The 18,450-nt window shown below is 41.6% G+C and overlaps 1 protein-coding gene across 3 annotated transcripts in view; it reads left to right on the top strand.

Moving 5' to 3' along the window:
• The first annotated feature begins 2,997 nt into the window (after window positions 1-2,997).
• Window positions 2,998-18,450, top strand: part of NUCB2 (nucleobindin 2) — a 56,536-nt gene continuing 41,083 nt past the window's right edge. For 2 of the 3 annotated variants that reach the window (XM_050955822.1, XM_050955824.1), the window contains exons 1-2: window positions 2,998-3,182; window positions 17,598-17,771. In XM_050955822.1, the coding sequence (XP_050811779.1) occupies window positions 17,610-17,771 (162 nt within the window). In that variant the 5' untranslated portion in view covers window positions 2,998-3,182; window positions 17,598-17,609. Of the gene's footprint in view, window positions 3,183-14,068; window positions 14,249-17,597; window positions 17,772-18,450 lie in introns of all 3 variants that reach the window. The other variant, XM_050955823.1, reaches the window with a different exon arrangement.

The following is an 18,450-nucleotide window of genomic DNA, read 5'->3' as shown; positions in this document are numbered from 1 at the left end:
GCCCTGTGGTGCAAAGGAAGGCAAACCACCCCAACTCCTCAGATCTCTGACAATCTGACCTGGGGAAAAATTCTTTCCTGACCCTCAACTATACAATCAATTAGACCAGAATACCTGGGAAAGAATGCTCTGTAGTAACCCAGGGCCCTCCCCATCTAGTGTCCCATCTCTTCACTTAGCCTTGTAAACTAGTCATAATGGACTTGCTGTTTAGATTTTAGAACTACAGATGGTTCACAGTCGTAGTGCACACAATAGAAGTTTAATCAACTTTAATTCTTAGGGTGAATGAAATACTTGATCTCATTTTGTTTCCCTCTGAACACATTGTAGACTGACATAATTTTTTATCATAGTGAATTGTTAATAAAATACATTAGTGATTTTCCCATAGTTGGCATACCGCAGTCTTCCAATTGAAAATTCTTACTTGCGTAAACAATAGTTTTAAGGCATGAATCCTGCTTTGGGACCAAAATTATACTCAGTGGAATATTTCAAATGAAAACAGGGAGGTTTTGAAGAATGTGACTGTGATGGGTTGGAGCACAGAAACTCCCTTTGGAGCTGCCACCTGATGTGCCAAGACTACCTCTGCTCCTGCCTTCCCTGCCAGCTCGGGACCCCAACACCCTGTCTTGCTGAGCCAGACACTCACACGTCACTGCAAGACTTCAATGCCCACTTGCCAGCAAACAGGGGTACAGGAAGACTTACAGGTAAAACACATCCATCTGCAGACAATTGTCCTGGTTAATGGGACTCAACAATATTCCAAACCACCACTAATGGCCCACACTTTACATAATTACAATAGGCCCTCAGAGTTGTATTTCATATTTCTAGTTTCAGATACAAGAGTGGTACATTTATACAACTAGGATGACCACACTCAGTAGATTATAAGCTTTGTAATGATACCTTACAAGAGACCTTTTGCATGAAGCATATTCCAGTTACATTATATTCACTCATTAGCATATTTTTATAAAACTATATAGACCGCAGCATCACAGTGATCACTTCAGATTTTTTTTTAAATTTGTTAAGTATGTTTGACTCAACCTTCAATATGAGATCAGTTTCTTTTTTAGTCCTCTTCCCATCTCAATTAAAGTTATTGGACAAATAAATTCTAAGTTACATTGAAATGTTTTCTCAAATTTGGTGGTAAAAGAAGGCAGAACCATTTTTAAAAAATGAAAAACATTGTGAACAAAAATGCATAGTTCAGTCATAACCAAAATTTTCTTTGACAACAGTTAAGAGTTGTGTTTAGACAACTTTTTTAAAAATAGCCTTATATTTAGTCAATTTCATTATACAAAATGTATACTTCTAGTTCTCTTTCACATAAACATGGAGCCTGAGATCTAAAAAAACACCTAGATTTGAACACTCAGTTCATATTAAGATGAATGGCAATTGGATGTTGACATCCTTTAGCCAGCTTTGAATCTCTCACCTGGATTGTATGCATCCCACTATAAACCTATTCTGTCTCAGCTGTCTTTATTAATTACTACATACCTTGAACACTGCTAGCTTTATTTATGTATGCAGTGTTGGTGTAGCTGTCTGTCCCAGGATACTAGAGAGAAAGAAAGTAAATGAGATAATATCTTTTATTGGACCAACTTCTGTTGGTGAGAGACACAAGCTTTCAACCTGACACAGAGCTCTTGACCTCAAAAGCTTGTCTCTAAGGGTATCCTACCCATGGATCAAAGTAAAGCAAATAATGCAATAAACCAAAGAAAAATATAATCTCTACATTGGGAGTCATTAAACATTTACAGCCAAGGAAAAAGCACTTTAGAAGAAAGATGCAAGTTTTTCCAGAGCTAGCCTTCAATATAAGGCAGATGAGTCACTTCTGGGGGATCTCATGGACAAGGTCTTCATTTTACATTGGAATTAACAAAATTGCACATTTGGAACCTGCTCTTACAAGGTGCTGAGTGAGAACGCTTAGCTTCCTTGAGACCATCCCTGTGAATAATGATTGCTCTAAAGAGTCAGGGTAGGTCTAGTGGCAGCTGTAGTGGCTTCAGTGATGACTACTACACTGATGGGAGAAGCCCTCCACAAGAGGCCGTAGTTATATCAACAGAAGAAGTCCTCCGGTCAACATAGCGCTGTCTGCACCGGGGTTAGGCTGGCATAACTGCATCGCTCACGGGTGTGGACTTTTCAAACCCCTGAGCAAGGTAGTTACACCGATGAAAGTGTAGATCTGGCCTGTGTCTCCGTAGAATGGGGCCCATGGTTTGAGAACAAGCTAGGGATCATACCCAACAGAAAGCATTACATAAACACAAAGTTGTTGTTATGATTAGAAACCATTAGCCCTGTTGCTAGGACCACCCCATCACAAATAAACCACTTCTGAGGAGGTAGCTGTTTTAGGGATGCCATTGCTGGGTCAGTTCAGGGAAGAGGTTCTCATGTTGGATGAGCCTCGGGACCAGCAGCAAGTCGCAACCCCCTACATGGCTCCCAGCCTCTGCCGCCAGCCAGCCAGCCAACAACGCCCCCCACCTCTCATGGCTCCATCCTGGGAGGTGGGCCCAACAGCAACCCCCTCACACCCCTGGCTCCCAGCCTCTAGGGCCAGCAACCCCCGTTCCCGGGGGCTGGGGGGGAGCACATGCAGACCGGGGCCAGGCTCCGCCCAGGGACGCGGGCAGGGGGCTCAGCCTCGAGCGGACCGGCCAGACCCCCGCGCCCCGGCGGGGGGGGTTGCGAGTCGCGGCCACGAGCTCCCCCTCAGCCCGCCCCAACCCAGCCGAGAGGTGAACTAGCCCCACCCCCTCTGCCGGCGCCGCCACGTACCTTCTCGCCTCAACCCTCCTTGAAACCTGCTTTCCCTCCCGCGCAGCCTAACCCGCGACCCTGCGGCCGGCCAATCAGAACCCTACGCGATGCCCAGAAGGAGTCAGGCCCCGCCAATCGGGGCTGCCCCGGAGGCGGGACCTATTGCTATAGGAACCGGAGCGGGGTCTGCCGGAGAGCTGCTGCTGCTGGGGGTGCGGGCGAAGCAGCGGAGGGAGGGGGAGGATTCTGATCGCGCTGTCAGGAGCGGCTGCGGAGCCCTGCCTGGCACAGTCCCTGCAAGAGAGTCTCTGGAGGCTGCTTCCCCAGCGCTGGATCCTGCCCCTGGGGACCAGAGGGAGAGAAAGGTGAGATCCCCGAGCCGGGGCGCGAAAAGGGGGTTGCGTGCAGGGGTCTGCGAGGTCCTCCTGCCGCTAGGCACCCCGGTCCTGCGTGACCAGCCCCCATGCGAGGTTTCCCCACCCTGTGGTTAGCAGCACCTCTTGCCCAGCTAGATTACTGGGAAGCAGTAGCGTTTACAAGAAGACCGCAGAGTTGTGTGTCCAAATGATGTCTAAGGATGGGACTGTGATACTCTCCAGGGGGACTTGGAGAATCTGAATGGCAGGACAGGACAGGCTGAGGGGGGTGTAATAGGGTCTGGCTGGGGCAAAAGAAAATTTAGGTTTAAGCTCAGTAAAACTTACTGAGGTCTGCCCACTTGGGGTGCAGGCTTCCCCGGGAAGGCAGTGGCAGCCCCAGCACCGGGGAAAAGTGCTGCAGAACTGGGACGAAGCAATCCTGTATTGGCAGGTGCAGTGGGCTAATGTGTCTCGTGTTGATTTCATTTATGGGATTCTCTGAAAAACTCGTTTTCCTCTTCTCCTACAAGTTGAGGAAAAAGACCAAGAGTGTTTTAAAAAAGAACACACACAGCTGCAGGCCTGGCGTGCTATCAAATAGCTGAAATAAAATATAGGTGCTTATCTTGTTGCCTGTCGCTACAATACACACTAACGAACCTGCATGGCCAAGCTCCTACTTTACACTATAGATAAGCACAGCTGGCTCTACCCTATGAGCAGAAAACGTGTGTATTGAAAATGGATACATATGTTATATTGTGTAGTATGTAACACTACTTTATCCAAAATAGACTAGATCTATGAGAGAATTTTTAGTACATGTCAGAGAATGAGACTTTTTTGGGTAGCAAGGAAATTTTAGATAACTAGCAGCTATTCTTAGGGACTGATCCCTCAAGTTCTAATGCAAATAGTCCTTACTCATCTATGCAATCCCCATTGAAGAAGTAGGTTTGAAGAAATGACACTTGAGTAACCCATGGGTGTGTGTGTAAGCAGAGCTAGTTTTAACATAGTAGCAGGATGGTTGCTTACCCTGTAGCAGATGACAGTTGATTGACCGTTTATTGTGCAATCACAATGAGGGCTGTGGTTTTCCAGTTCTTCCACAAAACCGAAAATCCCCAAAGCTGCTGCTCTTAAAAATACTACAATTTTATAGCCTAATGGCCCAAACTGCTACAGCTTACAATCGTACTACTGATGTTCTGGGCAGCTAAGGTAGAATACTGTAGTGTAAGGCTAACCAAGTATGCAAAGGAAATATTACAGAAGAAAATTTAATCATGTATATGAAACTGTCACTTTCTTTACAAACTTTCACAAGAACACAACGGTGTGGCTTTCAGAACAGTTTGGGTGTGTGACACATTTCAGTGTGGGTGGATGGTGGTTTACATTGGCACTACCTGGGATGTAAATATTATTTGTGGGAAAGATAACATCCAGTATTTTCAAGCTGACAACATAGTAGCTGTGAAATTGTTCGAGTTTACTATTGAATGAGATGACATGAAGATGGTTTACTTAAATAAATAATCAAAATGGTCCTGCAGTGGCCTTGATGCTCCAACCATTCTGGCCCAGATCCCCAACCCAGACAAGCCCAGACTCTTACTCAAAAGGCTATATAGCAACTGAGGAACCATTCCTTAAAGTTTACTCAGGCCTAATTTCTGGAATAGTTTTGGCCATTACACAATACCCCACAAGGAGTGAGGATAAAATCCACATGCTCCACTCCACCCCATCCGGTAGGTTACCACACAGGGAACTTGTACGGAGCAAGGTACCACGCAGGCAGTACACCCATTATGCAACAGAACTGCTCTAGTTCTACTGTACAGAATCTCTGCATAAGGGCTAGATTTTCCCATTTGTATGTGAAACTTCTATGGAATCAAATAATAAAAGTTGTTCAGAATTGATTATTATGAAAATAAAGGTTATGAACACCCAAACCTATGTTTAAACAATATGATATCACAAATCAATAAAAGCAAGGAAACAAAATTAAGGATTGCATTCTCCCCCTTTGGTCTGTACATAACTTTCACTAACATTGAGCGTTATGCATGCAATTTGTGTGTCTAATTTATTTACTTAATGGAGGGTTTGATTAAAAAGCAGTTTTAATATCCGATACAAAAGCTATTAGTATAAATTTGTTAGTTGTGGCTTGATGTTATGTGGATTGTTAGGTAATCTTTACATTGGCACAAGAAATTGTGTACAAAACCAAAATCTAGGCTCATAGTCATTTTAAAATAAGATTTCTCTAAGGGAAGACTTCAGCAAGTTGACTGTAGTGTTTCTGAATATAAAGCATTAGCTCATATAAATTAAGAGTTATAATAAACCATTTAGGTTTTTTAGACATTCTAGAACTCAGATGCATCTATGCAACTCCAGTGCAATTGTAGTTGTACAGGTAAAAGGGAAACATTTGGCTTACTATCACAAACTTATTTTACATATCACAGATATGAAAATATTGACCCATATTTCTAGCAAAATGCTGACTAAACAAATGTTTTAATAGCAATGAACTACATTCTTTTTTTTAACTTAAAAGCCCTTATCAGGGTTGCTGTAAATTGAACTTCTGTACATCAAAGATGTTTGCCTAGTGATGTCTTGTAGGTCTATCTTTTTATTTATTTGCTCAGTAGCCAGAATAAATCACAGAAGCTTTTGTAATATACGTACTACACAATCTACATCCCTGTAGGTACTATTGGGGAGCATTCTGGCTCTGGAACTGCTTGCGTATGGCCAAAAACACTGTAGAACATTTAGTGCCATATCCTGCTCCTATTGAAGTTGATGACAAAACTTACATTAACTTGAGTGGGACCAGGATTTGGCTCTTATAATGTATAATTTAAATGTCACTTGAAGAATTAAACTATTTTTATCTCGTTAGAACACTGTCAACTGTAATCAAGTCCAGATGTTTTTCTACATAATAAATAGCAGTTTAGTAAACAGGCTTATGTATTTTATGACTATATGTATAGTGCTGTCAATGTATGTTGTGCTTTACAAAAAGAATAAGGCATGTTATTTCTGCTGAATGTCTAAGAAGAGTTAGCCACCATGGAGAACAAGTTGAAAGGATGAATCAGCTTTGGACAGCAGCCATTGGGATGGAAGGACAGATAAGAAGATGCTGGGAAAAACTGTGGAAGATGACAAAGCAAAAAACATAAAAACCAAGAAAAAATAAACATATAGGGGAAAATTATAGTGCTACTTTTGTATTTATTAATAGTTTTAATATAAAAAATATACCTTACAAAGTCCTCTGTGAAGGTAGATAAGAGATGGTTGCTGCCCCAGAAAACTTATAATTTAAATGGAACAAGAGTACACTGTGGTATTGCCAGCTCACTTATAACTTTTAGACCAGTGGTTAGAGCACTCCCCTGGGATGTGGGAGACACCAGCTTCAATTCCCTCATCTGCCTGATGGGAATAAAAGGATTGAATGAAGGCCGTCTACATCTCAGGACAGTGCCCTAACCACTGGGCTCTGGGATATTGTGGGTTCCTGTGATGCTGTTGCACTTTGGGTAAGTAAATAGTCACTGGAGCAGGGGGACTGGATCCTGGGTCTCCCTCCCCCCCGATAAGTGTCCTTAGTCCCCAGGCTAAAGTCATTCTCACTTTCTCTGGCCCAATGACTATAAGTATTTATCCAAAATGGATCAGCTTCAACAGGAGAGATTAAGCTAAACCTGCATCAGAATGTCCTAGAGGTTAGGGCACTCTTCTGAGAGTTGGAAGACCCATGTTCAAATCCTTGCTTCCCATTAGGCAGAAGGAGGAATTGAATCCTGGTCTCTGACATCCCAGGTGAGCGTGCTACCCCCTGGGATAAAAGTTAAAAAGGAGGAATCACTGTTGCCATCATCTTCTCTTCTGACCAGATTTTGTAGGGGCCCTGATCCAGTAGGCACACTTAGAACACACCTACCAGTTTGGGACCCAGAAGCAAGATAGGTGGGGAGAATGCCTGTCTCACTAGGGCTTAGTTGTGAGATGTGTTGCACCTATGCCCAGTGGCAGAAATTTATATGCTTAGGGGACTTTTATGGTGAAAGCATAGGTGCCAAGGGATTTTAGACAGCTACAGGTCTAGTGAGCAGCTGAGCAGGGGTTCTGAGAATCTCAGAGGTTCTTAAATTTGGGTTGAAGTACCTTAAGTGAGGAGTTAGGTACCTAAGTCCTTTTTGTGGGTCTGGGCGTAAGTGACTTGCCTAGGGCTACAGAAGGGATCTTTTTAATAATTGAGATTAATGTTTAGGAGTTCTTAGCTTACCAGTCCTGAATTTAAAAGACTTGTAGGTAGATCTATTACTTATCATTTCATCGAGTAATGCTCATCTCCAAAGTACAGTAATAAAGTATGAAATCATAGCATGATTCTGGATATAACCAAGATGGCTGGCATCACTAATCGTGTGCTTTATTGCTTCCACATCAGATGAAACAGTTATGGGTCAGATTTTCTAGTGTAGAAACCCACGTGTGTGTCCCATATTAAGCCTAGATGCATGTGCACATTTACTAGGAGTTCAAAGACAATCTGGAAAATGTGCACATACAAACTGCCGGTTAGGATGCTTTGCTATTCTGTTGCGTGCCTGGCTATTCAGCTGTCAAGTTTACACTTGTTGCCATCATTGTGTACACAGATGTTGTTATACAAATATTAGTGAGCCTCAGTTTTTGAGAACTTGGCTTTGCGCGTTACTTCTCCAAGGAGATTGGCAGTATTGTTATAAAGAGATACTGTTTTCAGGATTGGAACTATTCTGTTTTCCAATTGCTAATTGTTAATTAAATACTCAAAAGGAAATGTTTAGGCTTGCTAAGTGAAATATTTTGTATTTGTTTAATTAAGATTAGTCCTGCAGAGGTGTTTTTTTTCCAAGTTAGAGTCACCGAAACATGCTTTGAAGCACCTGAGAATATGTTTTGTAGTGATTTCCCATAGGCCACAGTTCTTGACATCCAAAACTCCAATTCTATTCCTATTGAAGTCAATAGGAGTTTGTCATTAACTTCAGTGGGAGCAGGAGTGGTGTAATATGGAGTCTGGTTTATTTTCTTTTACAAACTTTTTTTCACATTAGCAGTTCTCTTTTGTTGAATAGATCATTCTTTTAGATTTCATTCTATATTTAAAAAAAACAACTCTATGACAATGCTTAGAAGCATGTTTAGTTTTCAGTGAAAGCTTAGAGTATTTGGTCTCTTTATGGACTTTAATTTGTAATTTTTATATTAACACTTTTGTAAGTAGCTTTCTCTGTGTATTCCAAGAAGAAACTTTTATTCAGTTACTCCTCTAGGACTGGAATACTTTTAGTTCATTTGGAAAGTAACTATCAGATAAATCTTTTGGTTTTTTACATCAATATTATGATGGTTCTTTAGGTAGTAAAAATTCTTTCACGTGCCACCTCTTTGGCATAGTTTTGTAAATGGCATTCATCTTGCCAGTGGATTTTTTTCTATTGCTTTAATACAGTACTATCATATTTGAGGGCAAATTTAGTGACTAACATGACAAATAGTGCAAATATATAGCATTTTAAATCTAGATAATTTTAATGTCTTTTGAGGAATACTGAATATCCTTGCTGACAAAACAAAGCAAGTATTCATTCATATATTTCCTTAACAATCAGTGACTAAAGACTGGAATATTATTGATTTTCTGCCTACACTGTTAGTGAATTTGACAGGCTTGTACATGTTCTTTTTAAACCATAAACAATTATATGATTTCTGCTTAAGTGAAGAATGAGGGTTAAAACTAACTGCTTTTTACTTTGTGTAACATACTGAGGGCATGTCTTCACTAGAAATGTTAAAGTGCTGCTGTGGCAGCTCTTTAACTTGGCTGTGTAGTTGTGGCACCAGCACTGGGAGAGCTCGCTCCCAGCGCTTAAAAAAAACAACACAACCCCACCCCCACGAAGGGAGTAGCTACCAGCGCTGGTGCACTGTCTACACTACCACTTTACAGCGCTGAAACTTGCAGCACTCAGGGGTATGTTTTTTCACACCCATGAGCAAAAAAGTTGCAGCGCTGTAAAGTGGCAGTGTAGACAAGGCTTTAGTTTCCAACAGATACTTGCAAATCCGCTGGATGAAATGAGACTACCAGAAGTGGTGATTATCGCTTATGTTCCCCGCTGGTAACAGGCCTAGATACAAAGATGATCTAAGTCTGAACAATGAACAGCAAAAATGAAAATAGGCTTGACAAAAATGAAAATAGACAAGCTCAGATTAGTGTGCTAAACAAGAATGTGCTGTAGGATATCACTGAGTGTAATGCGGGTATAATTCCTTAAAAGGTAATTAAAGATTTATTTCTAAGCTTGTTCTCTACAACTTGGTGAGTGGAGGATATTCAAACTCATTTCCGATCGTAACACAATTTTCTTTTTCCATTGATCTCTCTCAGCTGGTGGAGATTTATATATTTGGGACCAAAGATCCACAACACCTAGGTTATGTTAGTGTAATTATATCCATTTTGTTCATTTTATTGCCTATGTATTTAAATATTTTTTAAAGATGCGCTGTATACTATATACACCATAACATTTTCTCAAGACATTAGAATTTTCTCAAGATCCTTTCTAGTCCTATGATTCTATGAAGTGTAGCTCTCTCCTTTTGCCTAATATTTTTACTCAATGTCAAAGGTTTCCATCAGCCTGTTTTACCTCTTTTGTTATGTGTTACACAATAGAGTTGTTTCAGTGACTCACAACAGAGACTGTCCAACTCTAAAGACTGACTCATAATTTAGTCAGCTATTCCTACATGCGTAATTTGATAAATGTAATTTCATGCCAAGATGCCTCTGAAGCTGGTGAGTGTTTTGATCAGGTGAAGAATATTTGCTATTTTAGTAATCACATTTGACTAATATTTTAAATATTCAACAGTTTGTTTACATTATTCCCAAACTGGGAATTGAACCCAGGCCGCCTGGGTGAAAACCAGGAATCCTGACCACTAGATTTGTGTAAGCAGTTGGGTTCCTTCTGCTCCTGGAAACCTGTGACCCCAGAACCTCTTGCTGCCAATAGCAGAGGGCTCCAGGTTTGCATAGAGTTTTACAGGGATCCCCAGTGTCGGATATATGCAAAAAGATGGCATTTGAGGTCTCTTCTGAGAACTGGTAGTCCATTGGTTGTCACATTTTACAATGATTATATGAATGGATAATATTTAAGGAGTTGTGTCTGTACTGAAAATGTTCTTAAGGCAGGTAACCAGGAGCTGACATCTCTCAGGTTCCTTTCAAGCATGAGGTAACAGACACTTCTCTCTTTATCTGGTCATGTATGTATTGGGCATTGTATGTCACACTGGATGCCTGTTTGCATACTGAGCAAAATGCTAATCAAGAGACACTGAAACTGTCAAGAGAGAAAATTTACAGGAGAAAACAAACAAACAGAGGAAGGGAGATCCTGTTTATGAGTAAAGACAGTAGATTGCTGAGGTATATCTGGGGGTACAGAGGTACACCCTGGATCCTTCACTGAGAAAGCAATCTAACAGTGTGTCTTATGAAAGGAGGGTCACAGCCAAGGCTGGTTATAAAAAGCTGGAAGGACTTTGGGTGAATATTGCTCTGTAAGACAGGAAAGTATCCAGTTAAGGGAATATGGCTCCTAGAACGCTTGGTATGATTTTTTTATTTTCTTTGTGAGCATTTGTTTCCAGTACTTCTAGTTGCTATCATTTGCACCTCTATACCTTGCTAAATAAAACTTTTACTCGTTTTCACTGTAACCATGTCTGTGTGCTCTGTATTAAGCAAAGAACTTATCTTAGGTGTAACTGTAACCTGGGAATACTGATTCTTTGGAAGCAGCAAATATGTGAATACTGTGAGAGTCCAGTGGAACAGGGGCTGGACCCTCACAGAGACATGCTTGGAGGGCTCAAAGTTGTAGTGTGCCTATTGCTAACCTGTAGAAGAGAGAGAGAGCAGGGCCTGTATAGGCCTAGAGGTGGTGCTTGTGTTGCCTGTGGCTGGTGGAGTTGGGGAGCTGACCCCTGGAAGGCACAAACAAGGCTTACTATTGCTAAGTTCAGGTGGTAGTGAGGTGACTCATAGCACCTGGGTGCCCCCAGGAAGCATTACAAAACCCACTGTTAAAACTCAAGTTCTGCAGTCAGTGGCAACAGATCTGTGAATTTCTTGTCCATCCATTTCAGCTTCTCCGTAATTTTAACTCTTCCCCACACCTACAGGTTTTTCTGTTTAGGCTAAACTATCATACTATCCATTGTTGTATGCAGTGTAGCTGCAGCTGTGTTGGTCCCAGGATATTAGAGACAAGGTGGGTGAGGTAATATCTTTTATTGGACCAACTTCTCTCTCACCAACAGAAGTTGGTCCAATAAAAGATATTACCTCACCCACCTTGTCTCTCTACGATCATGCTATCGTTGGAATGCTGCAGTGCAGGCTATCTACATAAAAAGGTAAAAAGGTCTGACCCAGCAATTTGCACCTTCTTTTGATAGCCTGGTTTTCAAAGCACTGCATCATGTCAGGTAGATGGGACAGATACAGGGAGGATCAGGTCACATTCCAATATCTTATCTGATAATACTTAATCAGAAGGTGGGAATTTTCAAGAACACCTAATTTGCTTAGGAAATCAAGTACCATTGAAAGTCAATGGGACTTGTGCTCCTAAGTTATTTAGTTTCTTTTGAACATCCCACCCAAACTAAATATCTAGTCTAAAAAGAACTATGAAATATTTAAGGTTCTTAGAAGCTGAAAATATTCCCCCAAATTGAGTATATTTTTATGAATGCTTTTTACATGCAATTTTCACCAACAATATCTGCATCCACAAAATGAACTGCAGATATAAATTTAATTACTGATGTGGCTAACTACCTGATTTGCACTCACAATCAGGTGCAAATACACAGAACTGCAACCAAAATTCAGTTGTAGGTTGAAAACTTCATGTGGAAATCTTGTGGGCAGAATTTGTGCTTGCAAAAGAGGCTGCCCTTTTGAAAATATGGACCCAAATATTTACTCTTCCATTCTCTCTCCTACACCATAATATGTTAACAGCAAGCAATTCTAAGATACACCAATAGCCTATGTTATTGCTCTCCAAAGTATTAGCAAATATTGCCCCTAGAACAAGCAAATAGGACTCCAAGTTCCAGATGTCACTGTAAGTCGAGACAGTTCTTTGAAACCTCATTTGTTTGTTTTCATTTGACTGCAATGCAAATCAGGGTAGTAATAGTACCAAACTCATCCATAAAGTACATGTAATAAGCTTCATTCACCTACCATTTTACATCTTCAAAGCACTGTACAAGCATTCACAATACACCTTTGGGATAGCAGGGCCGGATTAATGCAGGGGCTTTAGGGGCTGCAGGGCTCAGGCAGACTGCCTACATGCTGTGACCCCACGCTGCTCTCGGAAGCGGCTGATTGCTGGCACATCTCTGCAGCCCCTGGCAGAGGTGGAGGGCAGCTCCATGTGCTACCTCTGCCCCCAGCACCATCACCGCAGCTCCCATTGGCCAGGAACTGGCCAATATGAGCTGTGGGGGCAGCACTTACACGCAGACATGGAGACACGCTGTTCCTCTCCCCCCGGGGCGTGCAGAGATGTGCCAGCAGTCGGCTGCTTCCGGGAGCAGCGTGGGACCATGGCATGCAGGCAGGCAGCCTGCCTGAGCCCTGCTGCACCACCGGCCAGGAGCTGCCTGTGGTAAGAGCCTCCTGGCCGCAGCCTGCACCTCGCACCCACTCTTACACCTCAACCCCTTACCCCAGGTCAGAATCCCCTTCTGCACCAAACTACTTCCCAGAGCCCTCACCCTTTCCTTCACCCCAACACTCTGCTCCAGCCTGGAGCCCCCTCCTGAACCCAAACTCCCTACCAGAAAGAAACTAATATTATGGCTGTTCTCAGGTAAAATGTAGGCTATTCTGAATTAACTTAACCATAGTTTACATGTTTTAAGACTGAAATGTAGCCATAGAACAGCTTTATGTTAATTAAAAGGCAAGTTTATAGTGTTAATAGCCTCAATGCCATAATTGTGATAGTTTTGTTTTAAATTGGGAAAAAGACTTGGGCCCCACAAAATCTTATAGCCCCAGGCCCACAGGAGAGTTAATCTGGTCCTGTGGGATAGATATTAAAATATTGCCATTCCACAAACTATGGGCCAGGTTCTGATCTCAGGTACAACAGTGGAAAGGTAGAGTAATTCCATTACTTACAGCAGTGTAAATTCAGGGTAGCTGAGAGTAGAATCTGGCCTTATGTTTCAGTTTCCCTGGAAAGTTAAAGCTAAAATTTACAATTGTAGCTTTTGATTTTTCATTGCCCAACTTGAGACGCTCAGGACTTAATTTTCAAAGCTGCCAAGCATCTACACCTCCTATTAATTTCAAGTTGAAGCTTAGCAGCTATGAAAATTAGGCTAAAACTGTCCTGCACGTGCGCACACACAATCAGAGATCACTGTTGACAGTGTTGGCTTTAGTGACATGCGCAAGGCTAAATTGAGTCAGTGGCAGCGCAACTTTTAAAAAAAAACTACACACTTATGTACAGTGACTTATGGCAATATTAAGTTAGTATTGTTAACATTTATGGAAACCTCTTTAAAGGCCCAAATTATCATAGAAAGCTTTATCATAGAAAACAAGAGTGCAGTTTCTTTACATGAACAATTAAAATGTTTGCTCTTCTAATCTCCTTAAGAAACACTTTTGAAAAGATGCATCAGAGTGTGCTTACTATGTCCTCAGGCTCTGGTCATTAACTTATGTTCGTGTCTATTCCTAGGATTTCCTGCTTCCTTTCATTTGTCCAGTTCACCAGGCTTCCCTCAAAGCAGCACATTTGGGGAAAATTTTCAGGGAAGTGGTTTCTACAATTTGACTGTGGATTTGACTGTCTCCTCTGATTTCAGAGTGGATTTCTGAGATTCAGCTCTTCTCCAGGATTGTCTTTAAAAGTACTGAGGTGACAACTCCGTTTAACAAGTGTCTGTCCTAACTTTTTCCCCTGAGGGTGAGGGTGGAGGGAGGAAAGCTTTCTGATGGCTGTGCATCAAACAACTTTAGAATTAACCCTTTTTCTCACCACCCTCCAAACCTCCACATCTACACTATTAATACACCTCCTACAGCAAACTTTATTCAACACAATTCTCCTCTAACCTAAAATAAGCCTGGTAACCAATTTGTAGCATAGATTGGGCCATATAAGGTTGCAGCAGTTAGATTATATGGTCATGGTCCAGACTATGCTATAAATTGGAAGCAGGTTTGTAATTAGGTTCCCTGAGGTTGTGTTTATAATGAAACATTTAGGGGCTTGCCCACATTATGAATAAAATTGTGTTTCTGTAACCAGTTTGTGACTTTATCTGAACTAGTTGCCACAAATATGGTTGAGCTATTTCCACTAACAATAGCTTTTATTCACAACGCAATCATTTGTTAACTCAGCTTGTGCATTGAACTACTATGCTTCCTAACCATGTTTGTATCTGGGGCACGTATTCCATCGTGCCTCAGCAGGGACTAGGTATAGAACTGGAGAACATGCAAAAAGATGGCATTAGCAGCACATGGGGCAATGAACTCTGGGAGGAAGAAGTATCAGGTAATGAGGCACAATAACAGGGTCTTGCTCACAGGACAACAGTATTACAAAGTGGTTACAGGGAGACTGCCGCTGGCCAGCTTAGGGGGTTGCTGGCACAAGTGACACATGATTAGCTGTCACTGTTACTAATCAAATATTAGTCATGTATGTAAACAGACTGCCACTAACAAGTTACAACTGCAGTTAAAAGCTGTACTATAGCTAGAGACATAGGGTTGCTTTCCTGCTACTTCTTTTCCTTTATCCAGTTGGCCTATTCTGCCCTGCTGGCCTAGTGCACATGAGTACTGGGAAGGGAGCTGATTGCAAGTGTATCAGTCTTGGTTGTACGTGTTTTCAATATGCTGCTTGATAAGTGCCTCCTCATGAATTATTCCCTTAAAATTCTTAATGGACTTTGTGCAGCTGTGTATGACTTATTCGCACCTCAATCACAAAAATTACCCAATGTCAAAAGCCAAGGATGGTGTGTGTGTGCGTTTGTTTTTTTGAAAAGTCATGACTCAGAAGTATGGACGAATACTCATTTGCCTATTCTATCATCAAATTTAAGAGGGTGCAAACCATTTACTGTCTTGACAGTTGTTAATAAGATCCTCAGAATGAATCTGTATATTGTATTGTTAAAGTGGTAAAGTTAGACAAAGTGATTTTTAAAAAAAATCTGATAATTATTGCACATTTTGTATGATCAGGACACTTTAGACTTCTAAAAATATTTAGAACAGTGAACAGCCTCACACATCAACTGTACAGAGCCATTGCAGGCCACAGAGAAGTCACCAACACTGTGCTGAGGCTAGAAATTAATTTACTGATCCCAGCAAATCAGTTCAGATTATTTTATGGGAATGATCCAGCAAAAGTTAATCTGATGTACTTTGTCCACAGCTGCTGACACTGAAAACAACACATTCAGGCCATGGCTACCCTTACAGCTGTACAGCGCTGGGAGTTACAGCTGTCTTCATACAGCTGTGTAGGGAAAGCGCTGCAGTGTGGCCACACTGACAGCTACCAGCGCTGCAGTGTGGCCGCATTTGCAGCGCTGTTGGGAGTGGTGCGTTGTGGGAAGCTATCCCAGTGTTCTAGTGGCTGCAACGTGCTTTTCAAAAGAGGAGGGTGGGGTGGAGTGTGACAGGGAGCGTGGGGGAGACAGAGAGAGTGGATTTTTGGAGCTGACACTGTGTCAGCTCCCTGCCTTGCAAGTTCTAAGGACTGGAAGATACACAGCACCTACCTTCAATCATTTTAAAAGTTCTGACCCCTTCCCCCACCCCTCTCTTATTCACTAAATGCACTCCTAAATAGCCTTCAGACCACATAAGCAGCTGCTCCAACACAGACTCCCCCCACCCCCTCCGCCGTGTGGCTTCTCTACTCAAGCAAACAGCTGTGAACATTCCAAAGCAATTCCCCTGCCTGCCTCTTCTCAAGCAAACAGGAGCTCTTCTGGTTTGTTGTGAACAGGCATTCTGGGATACCTCCTAATACCCTGGAGGCCAGTTACAGCGCTTTTGGTAGCCACACTTGCGGAGCAGCGCTGCATCACCAGCGCTGCAATCCTTATACCTGAGACAGAGCAGGAGTACAACCAGCGCTGCAGCCAGGGAGATGCAGCGCTGTATGTGCCCTGCAAGTGTGGACGGTGAGTAAGTTGCAGCGCTGGTGGTGGGTTTACAGCGCTGCAGCTCTCCATTGTAGGCAAGCCCTCAGTGCATGATTGGTGGCAGCAACAGCAACTCCTGCCAGATACCAAGGACTAATGTCAGAGTTAGTCCACTAACTTCAGTAGAGTTACTGTACTCCAGCCAGGCATTTTTTGCCGATTTCTTTAAATAAGAAAAAAATAATCTCAGTGAATCCTTGGGATCCTTTTTAGTCTGTGAAATGCTCAACAAAAAATGTATGTAACATTCAATATTAGCTTTCTCACTTTATTTCCTCAACAAAAGACTTAAGATTGTTTGTATTAACATCTGTATGTATCTATTGTTCTGCATATGCCATCTGAAGAAGTGAGGTTTTTTACCCACAAAAGCTTATGCCCAAATAAATCTGTATTTAAAGGTCTCTTCAGAAGTGGCTAGGGTGACCAGACAGCAAGTGTGAAAAATCGGACTGGGGTGGGGACCTATATAAGAAAAAGACCCAAAAATCAAGACACTCCCTATACAATTCCTGAGGCTGATCCTGTTCCCATTATGATCATTGGAAAGCTTTCAGTGAGAGTAGTATCTGGACCTTGTTTTGTGTAGTATCTTTCTCACTAACTGACAATTGTACAGGACTTTGAACATCTAAATTAGTGTATAAATCCTAAACTTTATTGCTGCCCAAACCATTTTACATAATTACTGATAATACCACAGCAGATTTAAAAGAGTCTTCACTTAAACATACAGAAGCCAATATAATAATCCTTGTAATAATGCCTCATCTTTTCTCTCTCTGTGGGTAGGGTACTTGCTACATTGCATATGCTAGCGTGTAATATCACTACCACTTTGACAACCTAGTGATGTCTAATTATTAATCGGTTAAGATTTTAAAATAATCCTTGAGTACTATTTTTTTTACCCTGTTTGGCTCTAATGTCCCTTGATGGCTTTATAATGTATAATCAGTAGGATTATTGCTGGTGCTAATATGAATGTGTTAATTCTGTCCAATAACCTAGTTTATTTCTGTTAAATCCTAGCTCTAGTTAGTGATGATGATGATGTTTCAGATGAGGTGGAGAACCATCCTACCACAACATTGTGTTCTGCTGGTGATATGTCTCCTAATCAATTTGGAAGCAGTGCCTATAGACATAGACAAGACAAAAGTTCAAGGAGAACCTCATGTAGAAGGAGCAAAAATAGAAACCCCAGTAAGTAAATGAAGGGTATTTTATTAAATACTTTATACTAAAAGGCTGTATTCTTTCTATCAATAACAAGCTTGTTGATTTTTTTCTCATTTTGAGATTTGTCCATGACTAGTCCTCCTAGGTGCTGTAATAAATAATAATTAACTTTGTTGGTGCTGTACTCCAAGGGGAAGCTAGTAGTATTTCACCTTTCCATGTGGGGTGGTCATATTCAGGGTTCAATACCTGCTCCCATCTCTTGCTCCCTGATATGGTAGGACTGGGGAGGTAACAGAGGCAATGCACAAAGCTCCTGAGGGGAGGAAATGCCTATTGTACACCTTCTCCCAACTGACTGAGTATTATTAATAGGCTAAAAGGAAGTTCCATCCAGTCATCTTTGGTAGGAAGAATGCTGGTCCCAACTTGGACCTCAGAGAGTGGAATAGGGTTAAATCGGGGAAATACGGAAGGATTTTCGCAAACCATTTTCCTAGTAACAAAATGCAGTAGGTAACCATGTCACAAAATGACAGCTGAGATAATATGTTTGTTTCATGGCAACTCCATTTTCCACTTTGTCAAAGTGCATGTTAAGAGCTTTTAGTTATTAAAGAATAATATTGCTGTTTTGCAAGTGAAGTCCTGCTACTAAACATGAAATCTTGGAGAGGGGTAGTTCTATATCCACTGTTCAATT

The sequence above is a fragment of the Gopherus flavomarginatus genome, chromosome 5, assembly GCF_025201925.1.
Source record: "Gopherus flavomarginatus isolate rGopFla2 chromosome 5, rGopFla2.mat.asm, whole genome shotgun sequence".
Classification (NCBI taxonomy): domain Eukaryota; kingdom Metazoa; phylum Chordata; order Testudines; family Testudinidae; genus Gopherus; species Gopherus flavomarginatus.
The sequence above is the reverse complement of the archived record's forward strand: the minus strand, read 5'-3'. Positions and strand labels throughout refer to the sequence as shown.